This window comes from Henckelia pumila, chromosome 3, assembly GCF_033568475.1.
Source record: "Henckelia pumila isolate YLH828 chromosome 3, ASM3356847v2, whole genome shotgun sequence".
Classification (NCBI taxonomy): Eukaryota; Viridiplantae; Streptophyta; class Magnoliopsida; order Lamiales; family Gesneriaceae; genus Henckelia; species Henckelia pumila.
Window position 1 is genome coordinate 186,349,009 of NC_133122.1, and position 23,002 is coordinate 186,372,010.

The window sequence follows — 23,002 nt, forward strand, 5'->3', positions numbered from 1 at the left end:
AAAACTTCTGATAGATTTTCTAGTGCAATCTATCAGAGGGATTAAACCTCCATTCATGGACCTGATTGAAGGAGTTCATCAGTTCCTGGGAGAGACAACAAGAGCAGAGAAATCTGTTGGAGTCCAATAATCTCACTTCGAGATTGAAGGTAAAATTTAATAATTGTTATTTAATTTTACACACACTTATAATTTAATCGTTAGACGGTTGATATCCACACTATGGAATTATTCCATAATAAAATTTTTAAACTTCCGCTGCACCGGGTATCAATCGTGATTGATCTGAACGCCAGTTTTCCAACACATAGACCATTTTCATAATATCCTACAATCATATTATACATAATATGTCGTCTGTACATCAAACAGATGAAATACTAATTAATCATAATTAGTGTTCGGGTCAAACCCTCCTACAACTTGGTGCGACATGTATTTAATTTGGCAAGTTGAAATTTATTGCCATAAAAAATAGTGATCCGTAAGTGCATCAAACAACAATTACTGCAAGTTCTTATGTGCACCGAACAACAGAACAACAACGACTGCAAGTTCTTATGTGCACCGAACAACAACGACTGCAAGTTCAATGATTGCAAGTTCAACAATCAATAATTACAAATAAAGTTTCATAATTTAATATTTCTATCCAATGTGCACTGAACAACAACAACTGCAAGTTTATGTCAAAAAAATAAAAATAAAAAACTTTCATAAGGAGTACATACTATCTTATAACCATAATATTGGAAAGGAGTGCAATTAATAAGTATTTATCAATTACAATATTTTACAACTTGCCACACTAAAGCGTACGTGTAGCACCAAATGTACTATAATTTGTAGGAGAGGATTTGAACTGGTCCACTCCTAACGAAGATGGTAACTAAAAGAATTTTACACAATTAAACATCATCAAATTCAAAAAATTTCCAAAAACCCATAGAGAATTCACTCACAGTCACCCCATCACCAACATCTGTTTGAATGGGGCACTTAATGTCTCCAACATTTGATTTTTCAATCGTTCCTCCACCAGAAAACGACCCCTTCTGAATCGGATATAGGCGTTTTCCATTGCTCTTGTTTGTTTCTGCTGCGTCGGGAACAATGCTACGCCACTGCGAATTTGGTTGTGGCTCTTGGTTGAATATTGGCTTATTATTGGACATGGCTAGTTTTGGCAGCTTGTGAGGTTTGGGTTTTATAATTTTTGTTTTCTCAACCAGTTTACTACTTGTCATCTTCACGATGTGGGTGTTACAGAAATTCTTCACATCGTTCGCAGTTCGTCCCGGAATTCTTCCAGCAATCAACGACCACCTGCGCCATTAAAAGTAACGTACGCTCACAAAAACAATAAGCAAAATAATTTATATATATATTGTTCATGTTACATTTGCTGAAAGTCCTAGCTACCTAGTACTTTGTTCATGTTTAAAAAATGATATGAAAAACGACAAAAACTTACAACTCTTTTCTTAAAAATAAAATAAAATTCTTTCTTTAAATTATTTAGGGTTTCCGCACTCTGACTAATCAAAATTTTGTTTTACCGGTTTACCCCCCACACACACACACACACACATATATATATATATTGAATATTAATCATTTTTTTTACTAGAGAGCTAACATATATCAAACATGAAACACCATTGATAAGATGTTGAATATCAATAAAATCGAAATGACACTGGATATTCGTGGTATGTCCAGTGTCATGTCAGAAAATATCTTACGGATACTTAAACTAAAAGTGGGGGAGAAAAAATTGACTTGTTGAATTAAGACCGAATTTCGATGCTTGAAGATAAAAAAACCCCACACATATATGATTTTGCTAATTTTCCCCAAGTTTATCTTATTCCTCGATAATATTTGTTGCTAATTAATAATTTATAATTTAATGTAATAACCATATTTATGTAAAAGACGTTTAATTATATATTTTATATTAAAGAACGTTTATTTTATCATAATGTGAAAATAATTTGGGGGTAGATATATATATGGTCACGCGCACGCATATCTATGAATAATAAACAAATTTTTTTAGACCAGGAATAATAATAAAATATTTTAAAGTCTGTCTCTAAAATTAGAAATATACTATTTCTATCTAAAAATCATAGAACAGTTTCATTAGACATGGAGTTTTCCGTCTTAAATTATATTAAATTTAATCATAAACGGGAAAAAGGACTTTAAAAACAGATATTTCTATCCAGAATTAAAAACCAATTATAAGCTGGCGTCCCCTTTTTTTTAAAAAAATTTGTTTACACAACTAGATAGCTACTTGCCTGTTTCCTAAAAGCTTGTGAAGCCTTGTCAAAAGATCCACTTCATCTTCTGTAAAATAACCCTTTTTAATATTTGGAGACAGATAATTGACCCATCTCAATCTGCAACTCTTCCTACATCTGTTTAACCCTGTAAATCATGATACCAAACAAACATATATATCACAATAAAATCAGATTTTTTTCAGTAGTACTATACTATGAAATATTTTTTGAAAGGAAAATTTCAAAACTGGTCAGGTAAATTAATAATAATTTGCTTTTGATTTATAGTTCCTTGTTAATATTTGGTTTTAATCTAACAACTTAGTCCAACTTTTAATCCATTTTTTTCCAAATGGCAATATCGTGTGGACACAAAATCAATACGTTGGCAAAAAACAGTACTAAAAGTGAAAAAAAAAATAAATCCAAACTTGACTTATGATTAAATATTTATAATGAGTTGAATAATTAATTAATTACCTGCTCTGAGAGGAACAAGATGCCACCTCCCTTCTCCATAAGTTTGAACACATTTCTTCAAGAGAGTGTCTTCTTCTTTACTCCACGCACCTCTCTTCACTCCTTCACCAATATTACGGCTCTCCATAATATTGTCTCCAATGTTTAAGAATCCTTAATATATTTGTGAACTTTAATACGAGAAAAAGGCAGGGAAGTATTAATTTAAAGGTTCACTGCAGGTACGAAACTTTAATGCATAATGGACATAGTTCTTGTTTTCCATGTGGTCGGATCCGTACTTTCTCGAATAATCTAGATTCACGTAATATATACAATTATAATAATTGCATTTGTTGGGTGATCGAAAATAAACTACGTACTGAAATAAAGCATAACATAAAATGAAGAACGTACATGATGCAAGTAATTGTTCCTACCTACTTTATAGTTTACCACAATCATAAAATGAAGAACGTACATATATATTATATATCCTCATCTATCATTATTTCAATAACTCATTTATTTATCATTCAATAATCTCATCATTCATACTAAACATAGGCTAAGAGAATATATATCATACCGTGATGTCTGAGCTTGAGCTGACGTATTATAATATTTTAATGAAACTACATTAAACACTCAGTCCTACATGCACTACTTGCAAATTCAATTTGGAATGGTTCTCAAATTTCAAGCCTAACTTCTTGTTCAAATATCATCATCATACACACTTTTCAAAATGATATATAGTCCCTAACTTTCTGTTGTCCGGGTCCACCCCTTAATTGCATACGGCATAATTGTTCTCCAACTAAGAAATGTATAAATGAAAATAAACTTACAAATTACTGGAACAAAGAGCGGTGATAATGAACTCACAGAAAATTAAAATTTGATCAAGTGGTATTTAAATAGATAATTAAAGAGATTGATTCGCTAAGAAATAGTGGATATTCTTTTAAGGGGTCGATCTCTACATATTACCGTACGTATAATAATATTATACTATCAACCTATGTACACGCTCTGCGTGTATGTAAATAATTTAATATCTAGTTAAAATTATAATAAATATGAAATTTTAATAATTTGCAAATAATATGTTGATAATAAAGAAAAGTACAATGAAATTAATTGAAATGGATCCTTAATTTTAGCAAGATATAGATAGCATGTGGTTTTTTTATTTATAATGAGAGTTATAAATGCAACTGTGTTTAAATTTATATTGATGTCATCAAACAGACCAGAATAGTTTTTAGATGGACCTCAACCTTTATATACATATATTTAGCGAGATTGGCAATATTAATTGCACGAAATAGAAAGATGATAATTTTGGACTCTTAGCAAGTGGCAAGTGATGGGGTCAGGTTTTAATATTGGTGGGACGCAGTTTAAAACGTACATTAATGAATGTTATGAAGATTGTAGAAGCTATTGATTATTTTGCATTATAAGTACACATGCAGAAAAATTTGGTTTGTTATTCAAATATCATTCATGAATAATGAAATAAGTTATACTCCGTTTTCATAACGTGATTATACATATTCTCCGGCGTTTAATTAATTAAAATAAATAAATAATATAGTATATGTTATAAATCTTAAAGAAAAAAAAGGAAGAATAGAGGTAATTCATGAGAGATACTCATGTACAATTTTTATTGAACACAATCACCTTTATTTATAGAAAAAAAAATAATAGAATACAAATTTTTATCGATATTATATTGGCATATTTATCTTGATCGCAAATCTTCTAAATCTAAATAGATACAGATAATCACCTATAATAAGAAATTATTTACAACGCTCTCTGTCACACTATTATTTTCTCAATCGGAAACACATTCTTCAAAATCTTCATTTGAAAAGATGGATGCTTGGGAACTTAAACGAGATTCAAGCGCTGCCTTGCTAAAACATTGACAGTAAAACTCAGTGAAAAAAATTTGAACCAAGAAAAAATAGGATAGCAAATTGAAATGACCTCTACCTCTAGTATAATTAATAATTAAATAAAATTCGGATTTTTTTTAAAAAAAAATTTCGGCATGACCTTTCTGTTTTATATTAAAACTCATCTGTCACAGACAACAAACAAAAAATTCAACCATCAACACAGATAAACTAGACCGAGAGAAAAAAATGAACGAGTCCCTAAAGAAAGAGATTCGTCATTGAAAAACATCCAAAAGTTTAACAATTTAAAGTTTAACAATTTAATATTTACATATCAACAAATAAAACTAAAATTTAATACAATTACATTTACCCAACAAGCGAAATTAAATACTTCATAACATTTAAATTCGATTATACTCTACGGAAGTCTGGCATAGGTCGGAGGGATGTGTCGTGCTCGCATCACAGTCCGCTCGAGAGTCAAGCCCCTCAATCTCAACGAAAATCTAATCCTGCACCAAGCAAAATAGTGAGCCTAAAAGCTCAACAAGTATAAGCCATGAAATAACGAGGGTTTAAAATACATGCGTCATACTATCACGAAAGGAACACAACACATGCCCGAAGTAGAACCTTTACAATATACAATGAAAACTTAACATTCATGAACATTTCCTTTTCAATTATCTTGTGAATTTAGATACTCGATTGTGACTATGGTTTTTGATCGATCAATGACTACAGTAATATGCCGGCAAGGATATCGAGATCTCTTCTGACACCACATTGCCCCTCTGAATTGGTAGGAAAGCCGAGATTTCTTCCGACCTCGTATTACACGTCTGTTGGTAGGGAAGCCGAGATTTCTTCCGACCTCGTACTACACGTCTGGTTGGTAGGGAAGCCGAGATGTCTTCCGACCTCGTACTACATGTCTAATTTTGGCAAGTGAGTCAGGGCATCCCCCGACCCATCATTGCACGTCTGAGTCACAATCAACTCACCTCATTCATTCATTTACTTTACATTTAATTTAACATTTTCACATTCAACTTTTCATCTTATCATCTTTTCATCATTTATACTTCGAGACTTGAACATGACTAGTTTGAAATTTTACTCACACGAAGGATGGGAACAACAAGCTCTAAAATATGACTTCAAATGATGACATAAAGTTTTAAATCTTGGATAAATGGTATATGAGTGGCTGCCCCTAAGCATACAATCCCCAATGAATGTTTTTGGACTTAACCCAATAAGAGGCAATACGAGCGATCGGCCCGTACGGTCCATAAACTAGCTCAATACTTAACCGAACGAACTCCCGTACAAACCGACGTCTCCTATACATCCTAAATCATCCAAATGACCAGGCCACAACTTCTCATTCCAAACCTAACTACCCGAACAAAACACATTTCCTGACAGCAACTACACTTGGAAAATCTGCACAACCACCCTATATTGACTCGCCCTTAACCTATCCAAAACTTAACCGAATTAAGCCCAATTTGAACCGACATGACCACGACATAAAACTTGACCTAGGACCAAGCCACACCCTGCACAGCCCACCGAACCAAACCCCCTTGAACCGATCCCCAACAGCCAACGACAAACACAAAAATTTGCGCCGCCACTCACTTAAAACTTTGACCCCTTTCAACACGAACCAATAAATTTATAAATTTCCAGCCTACAAACCGACACCATCAACATCACTTAGACTACATTGAACCATCGAGTCAAGACCTCTCACCCAAATCTAGCTCGAAGGCAAAATTCTTGACCGAATTACCTCAAACGGGACTCCCCTTTTACACGAACACACGTCCAACCCATAAGCCCTCAAATCCAGCGCCTTATACCATCTCAACATCACCCAATTCACCATTCAAACACCCATAACCAGCCTAGGCAGCCCCTATACATCATCAATCAAATTTTTCAGAAAAACAAGCTCATTCATCAAAATTATGGAGCTGAATTTTTTGAAATGCAACAACCACTTCAAGATTTGATCAACACACAATACCTAGCTCATTTCAACTCCAAAACACATGAAATTTTTTGAAAAAACCTACTGAATTAAATCTGAAATTTCGAAATGCATGGATAAATCATTCAAGTCTCAATTGCAACTCAACATATAACTCATTCTAGCATCAAACACAAGGGATTTCAAAAATACAACTTGAAACCTACTTATTTTTTAAGATAAATTTCAAAATACATGTACATTAAGCCTTAAACTCGAAATACAAGAAGATAAACAAGGCATTTGCATAATATATTTGCTTGGAGGCCAAAGGAGAAGCTTATACTTGCCTAACTCGAAATACACAAGAAAATGGGGTGAAAGCTAGCTGGAATTACGGTGGGACAGCTGCTGGAAGTTCTTGAGCTCAAGCTCTAGTGGTGGTGGTGGTGGTGTGGCGGCGGTGGCGGCTGGAACGACAAGGAGAAGGTGGCCGACGGGATTCTTGCCTGAGAAAGGGGAAGAGGCCGCGGGTTGTGTAGAGATTTGGGGCTAGGGTTTGAGTTTGTGTTGTGTTTTAAGTTTTAAGTGTATAAGTATGTATATGTATATATGTGTATATGTATAAGTATGTGTGTGTGTGAGATTTAAAAGTGTTACTCACACTAATAAAAGTGCTACTCTCTCATTACAACTTCAACACTACTAAACTTTGCACCTATTAAAATTCCTAAGTTTTAAAATCTCAAAAATAAAATATTAAAATTGAATTTTACTAGTCTGGGTTTGAAAATGCTAATTTTTGAAAAATTTTAAAATTGAACTCAAAAATGCCTTAGAAGCGATTTTGGTCACCTGTAAAATCTTAAAAATAAAACTTGATTTTTTCTCCTCAAATCCTCACAATCTCATATCTTGGAAAATCTAAGAATTTTAACGTCAAAATCCATCGTCATCTCATGCCGGAACCGAAAGCAATTGAACTCAAGAATCTCAGGAATAATTAACTTAATAATTAAACAAATAAACATTTGAAGGAATTTAAACACTAACTTAGAAATTAAAACCAACACTTTAAATATTTTGATGTCACAACAATAAATAAAATATTTAAATATAATAAACAGGGCGATTAAAATAATTTAAACAAACTAGACGAACGTTTAAAAGTATTTAAATAAATAAGCTAGACATTTAAAATAATTTAAAATAACTAACCGCTAAACTTAAGTTATTTAAAATAAATAAGTTGGACAATCAAAAGTAATTAAATAAATAAGCTAAACAGTTAAAATAATTTAAATAATTATCCAATAAACTTAAATCATTTTAAATAAATAAGCGGAACTGTTAAGATCATTTAAATGAATAAACTAAACAATTAAAATCATTTAAATAAATAATTAATATTTTATTAACAAATAATTCAAATAAAGAATTTAAATCGATTAAACTTAAAAATAATAATCATAATATTTATTAAATTTAATGCATGCGATTTAGTAGACTGGATTTTAGGTGCTAAAATTGTTTTTCCCCTTAAAGGGAATTTCGTCCTCGAAATTCAAAACTTACTAAATAGGTTAGAATATCTTAGACCATAATAACACTAAATCTTCTTAACTCGCACACACAAGTGTTGACGCTAATTAGCTTTCGTTGCGCACTCTGATGCTTATTGATATCTATATCATCAAGGATTTTACTAACTCCCTGACATGACTCATTTTTACGTGTTTTATTGCATTGTTTTGCATTTTTTTTGCACGATTTTGCATTGTTAAGGTCATTCATGTTTAGTTATTGCATATTTGTTTCATTCGGATCACTCCACATGATTTGTTTTTGGTTGTAGGCAAAATATGGAGAAAAGGAGGAATTTGAGCACGGAGAAGTGTCGCAAGTAGGAATCACAAAGTATTAATGGTCCAAAATTTATTTTTGATTTTATATGATCCAAATCAAATCTCCACCGTTCATATTGAAGTTTAGGATATTTTAAAGCTTCTGTCAAAATTTGAGCTCGATCAGATAAGTTATGAATTTTTCAAAAATGCTGCGCGCTGCGACAAAATAGGGGCGCGCCCAAGCGGCCATTTCTTACCGCTTGGGCGCACCTGCAAATAAATTTCACCCTAGGACAGAATGTTATGGTGCTCGGGGCGGCAATTTTAACCGCCCGAGGGCTCTTGCGATTTTGGAAAATTGTATTTCTCAAATGTTTTGAAAGGAAAGAAGTCTTGGGCCACATGAATAGAAGAAAGACTGATGTTTTGAGGGTTGGACATCATCGACACACGCAGAGAAAAGCCGGCGGCCATAAAGAGGGTGAAGAACGTGAAGAACTCAAGGTAGAACAACAACCAAAGAGAAGCGATTTTCTTCTTTTCTTCTTTGATTATTTTTATTTTTTGGGATTTAGGGGATCCTACCCCCAAAACTATGTTTTGATTTCTTCTTGAAGATTGAATTTGACTTTTAAGCATTCTTGATTATATTATTGTGTTTATTGCAATTTTGGAGGTTGATCAACTTCTTATTGATTTTATGTGTTATAATTGATACCGAGAGGAGATTTTATGACATGATAGAGTAATATAATCCATAGATCTACAACTTGCATAGAGATATGAAGTTGGATACATGTTGATAGTCATAGTCCACCAGGTCGAAAGCTAGAGGATTCCATAAATTATTAATGCAATTGCAATTGTTAAATAACACAAGGAGACTTGGTTATTACAATTCGTTAATTAGATTAATATAGCTCGAGAGAGTACATTGATAGATTAGGAAATTCCGTCAAAAGCATTGCTTGAGAATTGAAATTCAATCATTAGAGAAGAAAAAGGAGTAAGTGAACCGAGATCCTAACAATCGTTTATTTATTTTCTGAACTTAATTAATTTGTTTTTCTTTTAATTCATCTTTTTATTTCAGTTTATTAATTTATTCTCCATCTCTCGTTATAATTAACTAAAGAATCATACCTGAGTTATTTTGTCACAATTCAATCTCTGTGGGACGATACTCGTACTCTGTACACTATATTATTACTTGACTCGTGTACTTGCGAATTTATTCGAGCCTAATTGTGATATATATATTTAAGTTGATTTTTCATGGTATTATTTGCTCGATCAATTTTTTGGCGCCGTTGCCCGGGATTGAATAGACAATTTTTACTTTTTGTTATCTTTAGTTAATTTTATTTTATTTGTTTATTCTATTCTATTCATGCGCGATCTACCGTTTTTTATTTTATTTTTGCAGGAATTCATCTGGTGTAATACTTTGAGATGTATCATCGACAAGTATTCACGAGTTTTACCCAGAAACATGGAGAGCATACTACGCAGTATGGGAGAGATTCAATAAATTAGCAAACAACTTTCGGTATCATGATTTTTCTAATTATTCCCTTCTTAAATTTTTTTTTAATGGTTTGGATGCAGTGACAAGGATATTTGTAATTAATAGAGCTTTGCAAATTGATTGTCCACTATATTGTCGTGATGATGACAGTGCGATACACATACCAAAGGATATGATAGAATTTGACTACCATTGGTATTGAGTTATTACACCACAGATTTGGAGCCACCAATACCCACAAGATACTCATTACCCAGATTTTTCAGACCAACCATTCGAGCTTCAATAATAGGAGGTAAGTTGTTGCCAATTGATGTTACATTCACTAGAGGATATGGTGAGCAAGTACGTGTCACTGACCGAGCGAGCTATAAAAGATCTAATCAATTCTACATGTCACCTTGAGGAGCAGATAGAGAATCTCAAAATATCAATTCTCCATGAACACCGAGAACATGAAGTGAAGAAAGATACTCAAACAGTGATCCCCCAAATTTGGTTCGATGATGACTCAGAGAACCATGATTTGGAGTGCGAATCAATTCATGTTGAAGATCTTGAGGTGTTTGAGTCTTCTCTTCCCACTGAACCTCAACGGAAGGAGTTCTGAAGGAGAAAATATATGCAGATACACCTCCAATACCAATTTCACAAGAATTTTTTCTTCGAAAACATAAAGAGATGTTCTCTTTCCATGTTTATCAACTGCTATGGAGTGTTGTTCAGGTGACGAGCTTAAACTGCATACATCTGGCCAAGCTTGATAGTACATGGAAAAAGACCCATTGGTGGTGTCATATGACACTTACTTTGGGCGTCAACCGCTCTTTGATGAGTGCTTCTGAGGGTCAAGCCGAAGACTGAAAATCAGGCTCTACTTGGGAGGCAACCCAAAATTTTTACTTCATTTTATTTTTTATTATTTAGTTTTAGTTTTTATCTATTTGTTGCTTTATTTTGAGTTGATCATGTTTAATCCCTCAAAATTTTTTATTTGCAAGGTGAATACATGGGAATATTGATGGTCTAAGAGATGTGGTGCAACAACAAAAGATGGATATACACCACGATGATTGATCAAGAGAGTATTCCGTTTCAATGTTTTCAATGTTTTATGTTTGCATTTTGTTTTTGTTATGCATGCATGTTTTCTTTCTCTCATTTAGGAGTTAGTCGTTTTATATTTAGCATTGGTGACACTGCTATATTTTATTTTGTGGAGGTTGTCTTTTATGTGTATCCATGCATAATATTATGTGATTGCATATCGTTTGTCTTCTCATGCATGTTGTCGATGGATGAAATCATAAAAGCCAATGATGATTAGGGAGAATTATTTTTTTTTGAAATTATAGCCTTTGAAATAATAGATACCTTTGGATTGATTGTGAATATTCCATTGCACTATAGTTCAACTGGTGAAGTGCACTAAGAAAGACAAAGTTTCAGTGGCTAGATCATTGCACGACACTAAGGGCTTTTCGAACTCGAATTAATACTTTGTGATTTCAGTTGATTCTACTAATACACTAATGATTTTGGAAAAGTGAATGATTCATAGCGCACTTGTAAACAAAAAAAATTAATGCTCCATCGGGGCTTGATTAGGGATTGAAACCCTAATCCCTAAATCAAAGCTAAGTTTGCGGATTTTATGGGGGCCTGAAAACCTGATTTCTCGCAAAAAGAAATCCAATTTGTTTTTAACAAAGATACTCCATCCGGGCAATAGATGAGAGGATTGAAATTCGAATCCTATCAAAGTTATAGCTAAGTTTGAGGGTTAAATGGGGTATGAAAATAAATTTTTTTTAATAATTCCATCCGGGCTTAATTGGGGATTGAAATCCTATTCCCTAAATCTGAGCTAAGTTTGCGGACCAAATGGGGTTAAAAATTTACCGGATGTAAAATCCGGTGGTGCGTAAAATAATATCTATGGATAATTCATTTGTGACTATTTTCTGAAAACTCCAAAGGATGTGAAAAGGTAGAGGACATAACTGAGAGAACAGGTATTTAAGGGGTATATTTACCTTGATGTGTCATTTAGATCTGGAGCCACTACTCACACACTCACGTTCACATGAAAATATAAAAGGAATATTGAGATTTGATTCTAAGGCAGTAAAGATTTCTGAGGCTTGAAATAAATTTCACCCTAGGACAGAATGTTATGGTGCTCGGGCGGCCATTTTTTACCGCCCGAGCGCTCTAGAAATTTTGTAAAATTGTATTTCTTGGGTGTTTTGAAAGGAAATAAGTCTTGGGCCACATAAATAGAAGAAAGACTGACATTTTGAGGGTTGGACATCACCGACACACGCAGAGAAAAGGCGGCGGCCATCAAGAGGGTGAAGAACTCAAGGAAGAACAACAACCAAAGAGAAGCGATTTTCTTCTTTTCTTCTTTGATTATTTTTATTTTTTGGGATTTAGGGGATCCTACCCCCAAAACTATGTTTTGATTTCTTCTTGAAGATTGAATTTGGTTTTTAAGCATTCTTGATTATATTATTGTGTTTATTGCAATTTTGGAGTTTGATCAACTTCTTATTGATTTTATGTGTTATAATTGATACCGAGAGGAGATTTTATGACATGATAAGGTAATATAATCCATGGATCTACAACTTGCATAGAGATATGAAGTTGGATACATGTTGATAGTCATAGTCCACCAGGTCAAAAGCTAGAGGATTCCACAAATTGTTAATGCAATTGCAATTGTTAAATAACACAAGGAGACTTGGTTATTAAAATTCGTTAATTAGATTAATATAGCTCGAGAGAGTACATTGATAGATTAGGGAATTCCGTCAAAAGCATTGCTTGAGAATTGATTCAATCATTAGAGAAGAAAAGAGGTAGGTGAACCGAGATCCTAACAATTGTTTATTTACTTTTTGAACTTAATTAATTTGTTTTGCTTTTATTTCATCTTTTTATTTCAGTTTATTAATATATTCTCCATCCCTCGTTATAATTAACTAAAGAATCATACCTGAGTAATTTTGTCACAATTTAATCTCTGTGGAACGATACTCGTATTCTGTACACTATATTATTACTTGACTCGTGCACTTGCAAATTTATTCGAGCCTAATTTATATATATATATATATATATAAGTTGATTTTTCGTGGTAGTATTTGCTCGATCACTCCCTATGCAAAAATAAATTCACAATTCTTATTTGTTCCCAACTGGTGGTATCCTAAGAGAAATTTTTAATCACTGTTCCAATGTGACCTTATGAGGTTTTAATTCGCCATGTAAGGTCCTAAAACATCTGATGCTTGACTTAGTTCGATAACCTTAAATCCTGTATCACAATTTCAAGCAATAAAGTCCTTAAAACCAATAAATAATTTATGTCAATCTGGACTACATATTAAAATCTTTCTAACAACGAAACTACGCTTAATGGAGAAAAGGAGGAATTTGAGCACGGAGAAGTGTCGCAAGTAGGAATCACAAAGTATTAATGGTCCAAAATTTATTTTTGATTTTATATGATCCAAATCAAATCTCCACCGTTCATATTGAAGTTTAGGATATTTTAAAGCTTCTGTCAAAATTTGAGCTCGATCAGATAAGTTATGAATTTTTCAAAAATGCTGCGCGCTGCGACAAAATAGGGGCGCGCCCAAGCGGCCATTTCTTACCGCTTGGGCGCACCTGCAAATAAATTTCACCCTAGGACAGAATGTTATGGTGCTCGGGGCGGCAATTTTAACCGCCCGAGGGCTCTTGCGATTTTGGAAAATTGTATTTCTCAGATGTTTTGAAAGGAAAGAAGTCTTGGGCCACATGAATAGAAGAAAGACTGATGTTTTGAGGGTTGGACATCATCGACACACGCAGAGAAAAGCCGGCGGCCATAAAGAGGGTGAAGAACGTGAAGAACTCAAGGTAGAACAACAACCAAAGAGAAGCGATTTTCTTCTTTTCTTCTTTGATTATTTTTATTTTTTGGGATTTAGGGGATCCTACCCCCAAAACTATGTTTTGATTTCTTCTTGAAGATTGAATTTGACTTTTAAGCATTCTTGATTATATTATTGTGTTTATTGCAATTTTGGAGGTTGATCAACTTCTTATTGATTTTATGTGTTATAATTGATACCGAGAGGAGATTTTATGACATGATAGAGTAATATAATCCATAGATCTACAACTTGCATAGAGATATGAAGTTGGATACATGTTGATAGTCATAGTCCACCAGGTCGAAAGCTAGAGGATTCCATAAATTATTAATGCAATTGCAATTGTTAAATAACACAAGGAGACTTGGTTATTACAATTCGTTAATTAGATTAATATAGCTCGAGAGAGTACATTGATAGATTAGGAAATTCCGTCAAAAGCATTGCTTGAGAATTGAAATTCAATCATTAGAGAAGAAAAGGAGTAAGTGAACCGAGATCCTAACAATCGTTTATTTATTTTCTGAACTTAATTAATTTGTTTTTCTTTTAATTCATCTTTTTATTTCAGTTTATTAATTTATTCTCCATCTCTCGTTATAATTAACTAAAGAATCATACCTGAGTTATTTTGTCACAATTCAATCTCTGTGGGACGATACTCGTACTCTGTACACTATATTATTACTTGACTCGTGTACTTGCGAATTTATTCGAGCCTAATTGTGATATATATATTTAAGTTGATTTTTCATGGTATTATTTGCTCGATCAATTTTTTGGCGCCGTTGCCCGGGATTGAATAGACAATTTTTACTTTTTGTTATCTTTAGTTAATTTTATTTTATTTGTTCATTATATTCTATTCATGCGCGATCTACCGTTTTTTATTTTATTTTTGCAGGAATTCATCTGGTGTAATACTTTGAGATGTATCATCGACAAGTATTCACGAGTTTTACCCAGAAACATGGAGAGCATACTACGCAGTATGGGAGAGATTCAATAAATTAGCAAACAACTTTCGGTATCATGATTTTTCTAATTATTCCCTTCTTAAATTTTTTTTTAATGGTTTGGATGCAGTGACAAGGATATTTGTAATTAATAGAGCTTTGCAAATTGATTGTCCACTATATTGTCGTGATGATGACAGTGCGATACACATACCAAAGGATATGATAGAATTTGACTACCATTGGTATTGAGTTATTACACCACAGATTTGGAGCCACCAATACCCACAAGATACTCATTACCCAGATTTTTCAGACCAACCATTCGAGCTTCAATAATAGGAGGTAAGTTGTTGCCAATTGATGTTACATTCACTAGAGGATATGGTGAGCAAGTACGTGTCACTGACCGAGCGAGCTATAAAAGATCTAATCAATTCTACATGTCACCTTGAGGAGCAGATAGAGAATCTCAAAATATCAATTCTCCATGAACACCGAGAACATGAAGTGAAGAAAGATACTCAAACAGTGATCCCCCAAATTTGGTTCGATGATGACTCAGAGAACCATGATTTGGAGTGCGAATCAATTCATGTTGAAGATCTTGAGGTGTTTGAGTCTTCTCTTCCCACTGAACCTCAACGGAAGGAGTTCTGAAGGAGAAAATATATGCAGATACACCTCCAATACCAATTTCACAAGAATTTTTTCTTCGAAAACATAAAGAGATGTTCTCTTTCCATGTTTATCAACTGCTATGGAGTGTTGTTCAGGTGACGAGCTTAAACTGCATACATCTGGCCAAGCTTGATAGCACATGGAAAAAGACCCATTGGTGGTGTCATATGACACTTACTTTGGGCGTCAACCGCTCTTTGATGAGTGCTTCTGAGGGTCAAGCCGAAGACTGAAAATCAGGCTCTACTTGGGAGGCAACCCAAAATTTTTACTTCATTTTATTTTTTATTATTTAGTTTTAGTTTTTATCTATTTGTTGCTTTATTTTGAGTTGATCATGTTTAATCCCTCAAAATTTTTTATTTGCAAGGTGAATACATGGGAATATTGATGGTCTAAGAGATGTGGTGCAACAACAAAAGATGGATATACACCACGATGATTGATCAAGAGAGTATTCCGTTTCAATGTTTTCAATGTTTTATGTTTGCATTTTGTTTTTGTTATGCATGCATGTTTTCTTTCTCTCATTTAGGAGTTAGTCGTTTTATATTTAGCATTGGTGACACTGCTATATTTTATTTTGTGGAGGTTGTCTTTTATGTGTATCCATGCATAATATTATGTGATTGCATATCGTTTGTCTTCTCATGCATGTTGTCGATGGATGAAATCATAAAAGCCAATGATGATTAGGGAGAATTATTTTTTTTTGAAATTATAGCCTTTGAAATAATAGATACCTTTGGATTGATTGTGAATATTCCATTGCACTATAGTTCAACTGGTGAAGTGCACTAAGAAAGACAAAGTTTCAGTGGCTAGATCATTGCACGACACTAAGGGCTTTTCGAACTCGAATTAATACTTTGTGATTTCAGTTGATTCTACTAATACACTAATGATTTTGGAAAAGTGAATGATTCATAGCGCACTTGTAAACAAAAAAAATTAATGCTCCATCGGGGCTTGATTAGGGATTGAAACCCTAATCCCTAAATCAAAGCTAAGTTTGCGGATTTTATGGGGGCCTGAAAACCTGATTTCTCGCAAAAAGAAATCCAATTTGTTTTTAACAAAGATACTCCATCCGGGCAATAGATGAGAGGATTGAAATTCGAATCCTATCAAAGTTATAGCTAAGTTTGAGGGTTAAATGGGGTATGAAAATAAATTTTTTTTAATAATTCCATCCGGGCTTAATTGGGGATTGAAATCCTATTCCCTAAATCTGAGCTAAGTTTGCGGACCAAATGGGGTTAAAAATTTACCGGATGTAAAATCCGGTGGTGCGTAAAATAATATCTATGGATAATTCATTTGTGACTATTTTCTGAAAACTCCAAAGGATGTGAAAAGGTAGAGGACATAACTGAGAGAACAGGTATTTAAGGGGTATATTTACCTTGATGTGTCATTTAGATCTGGAGCCACTACTCACACACTCACGTTCACATGAAAATATAAAAGGAATATTGAGATTTGATTCTAAGGCAGTAAAGATTTCTGAGGCTTGAAATAAATTTCACCCTAGGACAGAATGTTATGGTGCTCGGGCGGCCATTTTTTACCGCCCGAGCGCTCTAGAAATTTTGTAAAATTGTATTTCTTGGGTGTTTTGAAAGGAAATAAGTCTTGGGCCACATAAATAGAAGAAAGACTGACATTTTGAGGGTTGGACATCACCGACACACGCAGAGAAAAGGCGGCGGCCATCAAGAGGGTGAAGAACTCAAGGAAGAACAACAACCAAAGAGAAGCGATTTTCTTCTTTTCTTCTTTGATTATTTTTATTTTTTGGGATTTAGGGGATCCTACCCCCAAAACTATGTTTTGATTTCTTCTTGAAGATTGAATTTGGTTTTTAAGCATTCTTGATTATATTATTGTGTTTATTGCAATTTTGGAGTTTGATCAACTTCTTATTGATTTTATGTGTTATAATTGATACCGAGAGGAGATTTTATGACATGATAAGGTAATATAATCCATGGATCTACAACTTGCATAGAGATATGAAGTTGGATACATGTTGATAGTCATAGTCCACCAGGTCAAAAGCTAGAGGATTCCACAAATTGTTAATGCAATTGCAATTGTTAAATAACACAAGGAGACTTGGTTATTAAAATTCGTTAATTAGATTAATATAGCTCGAGAGAGTACATTGATAGATTAGGGAATTCCGTCAAAAGCATTGCTTGAGAATTGAAATTCAATCATTAGAGAAGAAAAGAGGTAGGTGAACCGAGATCCTAACAATCGTTTATTTACTTTTTGAACTTAATTAATTTGTTTTGCTTTTATTTCATCTTTTTATTTCAGTTTATTAATATATTCTCCATCCCTCGTTATAATTAACTAAAGAATCATACCTGAGTAATTTTGTCACAATTTAATCTCTGTGGAACGATACTCGTATTCTGTACACTATATTATTACTTGACTCGTGCACTTGCAAATTTATTCGAGCCTAATTTATATATATATATATATATATATAAGTTGATTTTTCGTGGTAGTATTTGCTCGATCACTCCCTATGCAAAAATAAATTCACAATTCTTATTTGTTCCCAACTGGTGGTATCCTAAGAGAAATTTTTAATCACTGTTCCAATGTGACCTTATGAGGTTTTAATTCGCCATGTAAGGTCCTAAAACATCTGATTCTTGACTTAGTTCGATAACCTTAAATCCTGTATCACAATTTCAAGCAATAAAGTCCTTAAAACCAATAAATAATTTATGTCAATCTGGACTACATATTAAAAGCTTTCTAACAACGAAACTACGCTTAATGGAGAAAAGGAGGAATTTGAGCACGGAGAAGTGTCGCAAGTAGGAATCACAAAGTATTAATGGTCCAAAATTTATTTTTGATTTTATATGATCCAAATCAAATCTCCACCGTTCATATTGAAGTTTAGGATATTTTAAAGCTTCTGTCAAAATTTGAGCTCGATCAGATAAGTTATGAATTTTTCAAAAATGCTGCGCGCTGCGACAAAATAGGGGCGCGCCCAAGCGGCCATTTCTTACCGCTTGGGCGCACCTGCAAATAAATTTCACCCTAGGACAGAATGTTATGGTGCTCGGGGCGGCAATTTTAACCGCCCGAGGGCTCTTGCGATTTTGGAAAATTGTATTTCTCAGATGTTTTGAAAGGAAAGAAGTCTTGGGCCACATGAATAGAAGAAAGACTGATGTTTTGAGGGTTGGACATCATCGACACACGCAGAGAAAAGCCGGCGGCCATAAAGAGGGTGAAGAACGTGAAGAACTCAAGGTAGAACAACAACCAAAGAGAAGCGATTTTCTTCTTTTCTTCTTTGATTATTTTTATTTTTTGGGATTTAGGGGATCCTACCCCCAAAACTATGTTTTGATTTCTTCTTGAAGATTGAATTTGACTTTTAAGCATTCTTGATTATATTATTGTGTTTATTGCAATTTTGGAGGTTGATCAACTTCTTATTGATTTTATGTGTTATAATTGATACCGAGAGGAGATTTTATGACATGATAGAGTAATATAATCCATAGATCTACAACTTGCATAGAGATATGAAGTTGGATACATGTTGATAGTCATAGTCCACCAGGTCGAAAGCTAGAGGATTCCATAAATTATTAATGCAATTGCAATTGTTAAATAACACAAGGAGACTTGGTTATTACAATTCGTTAATTAGATTAATATAGCTCGAGAGAGTACATTGATAGATTAGGAAATTCCGTCAAAAGCATTGCTTGAGAATTGAAATTCAATCATTAGAGAAGAAAAGGAGTAAGTGAACCGAGATCCTAACAATCGTTTATTTATTTTCTGAACTTAATTAATTTGTTTTTCTTTTAATTCATCTTTTTATTTCAGTTTATTAATTTATTCTCCATCTCTCGTTATAATTAACTAAAGAATCATACCTGAGTTATTTTGTCACAATTCAATCTCTGTGGGACGATACTCGTACTCTGTACACTATATTATTACTTGACTCGTGTACTTGCGAATTTATTCGAGCCTAATTGTGATATATATATTTAAGTTGATTTTTCATGGTATTATTTGCTCGATCAATTTTTTGGCGCCGTTGCCCGGGATTGAATAGACAATTTTTACTTTTTGTTATCTTTAGTTAATTTTATTTTATTTGTTCATTATATTCTATTCATGCGCGATCTACCGTTTTTTATTTTATTTTTGCAGGAATTCATCTGGTGTAATACTTTGAGATGTATCATCGACAAGTATTCACGAGTTTTACCCAGAAACATGGAGAGCATACTACGCAGTATGGGAGAGATTCAATAAATTAGCAAACAACTTTCGGTATCATGATTTTTCTAATTATTCCCTTCTTAAATTTTTTTTTAATGGTTTGGATGCAGTGACAAGGATATTTGTAATTAATAGAGCTTTGCAAATTGATTGTCCACTATATTGTCGTGATGATGACAGTGCGATACACATACCAAAGGATATGATAGAATTTGACTACCATTGGTATTGAGTTATTACACCACAGATTTGGAGCCACCAATACCCACAAGATACTCATTACCCAGATTTTTCAGACCAACCATTCGAGCTTCAATAATAGGAGGTAAGTTGTTGCCAATTGATGTTACATTCACTAGAGGATATGGTGAGCAAGTACGTGTCACTGACCGAGCGAGCTATAAAAGATCTAATCAATTCTACATGTCACCTTGAGGAGCAGATAGAGAATCTCAAAATATCAATTCTCCATGAACACCGAGAACATGAAGTGAAGAAAGATACTCAAACAGTGATCCCCCAAATTTGGTTCGATGATGACTCAGAGAACCATGATTTGGAGTGCGAATCAATTCATGTTGAAGATCTTGAGGTGTTTGAGTCTTCTCTTCCCACTGAACCTCAACGGAAGGAGTTCTGAAGGAGAAAATATATGCAGATACACCTCCAATACCAATTTCACAAGAATTTTTTCTTCGAAAACATAAAGAGATGTTCTCTTTCCATGTTTATCAACTGCTATGGAGTGTTGTTCAGGTGACGAGCTTAAACTGCATACATCTGGCCAAGCTTGATAGCACATGGAAAAAGACCCATTGGTGGTGTCATATGACACTTACTTTGGGCGTCAACCGCTCTTTGATGAGTGCTTCTGAGGGTCAAGCCGAAGACTGAAAATCAGACTCTACTTGGGAGGCAACCCAAAATTTTTACTTCATTTTATTTTTTATTATTTAGTTTTAGTTTTTATCTATTTGTTGCTTTATTTTGAGTTGATCATGTTTAATCCCTCAAAATTTTTTATTTGCAAGGTGAATACATGGGAATATTGATGGTCTAAGATGTGGTGCAACAACAAAAGATGGATATACACCACGATGATTGATCAAGAGAGTATTCCGTTTCAATGTTTTCAATGTTTTATGTTTGCATTTTGTTTTTGTTATGCATGCATGTTTTCTTTCTCTCATTTAGGAGTTAGTCGTTTTATATTTAGCATTGGTGACACTGCTATATTTTATTTTGTGGAGGTTGTCTTTTATGTGTATCCATGCATAATATTATGTGATTGCATATCGTTTGTCTTCTCATGCATGTTGTCGATGGATGAAATCATAAAAGCCAATGATGATTAGGGAGAATTATTTTTTTTTGAAATTATAGCCTTTGAAATAATAGATACCTTTGATTGTGAATATTCCATTGCACTATAGTTCAACTGGTGAAGTGCACTAAGAAAGACAAAGTTTCAGTGGCTAGATCATTGCACGACACTAAGGGCTTTTCGAACTCGAATTAATACTTTGTGATTTCAGTTGATTCTACTAATACACTAATGATTTTGGAAAAGTGAATGATTCATAGCGCACTTGTAAACAAAAAAAATTAATGCTCCATCGGGGCTTGATTAGGGATTGAAACCCTAATCCCTAAATCAAAGCTAAGTTTGCGGATTTTATGGGGGCCTGAAAACCTGATTTCTCGCAAAAAGAAATCCAATTTGTTTTTAACAAAGATACTCCATCCGGGCAATAGATGAGAGGATTGAAATTCGAATCCTATCAAAGTTATAGCTAAGTTTGAGGGTTAAATGGGGTATGAAAATAAATTTTTTTTAATAATTCCATCCGGGCTTAATTGGGGATTGAAATCCTATTCCCTAAATCTGAGCTAAGTTTGCGGACCAAATGGGGTTAAAAATTTACCGGATGTAAAATCCGGTGGTGCGTAAAATAATATCTATGGATAATTCATTTGTGACTATTTTCTGAAAACTCCAAAGGATGTGAAAAGGTAGAGGAAATAACTGAGAGAACAGGTATTTAAGGGGTATATTTACCTTGATGTGTCATTTAGATCTGGAGCCACTACTCACACACTCACGTTCACATGAAAATATAAAAGGAATATTGAGATTTGATTCTAAGGCAGTAAAGATTTCTGAGGCTTGAAATAAATTTCACCCTAGGACAGAATGTTATGGTGCTCGGGCGGCCATTTTTTACCGCCCGAGCGCTCTAGAAATTTTGTAAAATTGTATTTCTTGGGTGTTTTGAAAGGAAATAAGTCTTGGGCCACATAAATAGAAGAAAGACTGACATTTTGAGGGTTGGACATCACCGACACACGCAGAGAAAAGGCGGCGGCCATCAAGAGGGTGAAGAACTCAAGGAAGAACAACAACCAAAGAGAAGCGATTTTCTTCTTTTCTTCTTTGATTATTTTTATTTTTTGGGATTTAGGGGATCCTACCCCCAAAACTATGTTTTGATTTCTTCTTGAAGATTGAATTTGGTTTTTAAGCATTCTTGATTATATTATTGTGTTTATTGCAATTTTGGAGTTTGATCAACTTCTTATTGATTTTATGTGTTATAATTGATACCGAGAGGAGATTTTATGACATGATAAGGTAATATAATCCATGGATCTACAACTTGCATAGAGATATGAAGTTGGATACATGTTGATAGTCATAGTCCACCAGGTCAAAAGCTAGAGGATTCCACAAATTGTTAATGCAATTGCAATTGTTAAATAACACAAGGAGACTTGGTTATTAAAATTCGTTAATTAGATTAATATAGCTCGAGAGAGTACATTGATAGATTAGGGAATTCCGTCAAAAGCATTGCTTGAGAATTGAAATTCAATCATTAGAGAAGAAAAGAGGTAGGTGAACCGAGATCCTAACAATCGTTTATTTACTTTTTGAACTTAATTAATTTGTTTTGCTTTTATTTCATCTTTTTATTTCAGTTTATTAATATATTCTCCATCCCTCGTTATAATTAACTAAAGAATCATACCTGAGTAATTTTGTCACAATTTAATATCTGTGGAACGATACTCGTATTCTGTACACTATATTATTACTTGACTCGTGCACTTGCAAATTTATTCG

The 23,002-nt window shown here is 33.6% G+C and overlaps 1 protein-coding gene across 1 annotated transcript; it reads right to left on the bottom strand.

Moving 5' to 3' along the window:
- Positions 1 to 741: 741 nt before the first annotated feature.
- On the bottom strand, positions 742 to 2,921 carry LOC140893186 (transcription factor MYB90-like). The gene is made up of 3 exons (XM_073302253.1): positions 2,775 to 2,921; positions 2,310 to 2,439; positions 742 to 1,326 (listed from the first exon to the last, which is right to left on the bottom strand). The coding sequence occupies exons 1-3, from the start codon at positions 2,899 to 2,901 to the stop codon at positions 909 to 911; spliced, it is 675 nt and encodes a 224-aa protein (XP_073158354.1). The 5' UTR covers positions 2,902 to 2,921; the 3' UTR covers positions 742 to 908.
- Positions 2,922 to 23,002: the final 20,081 nt, after the last annotated feature.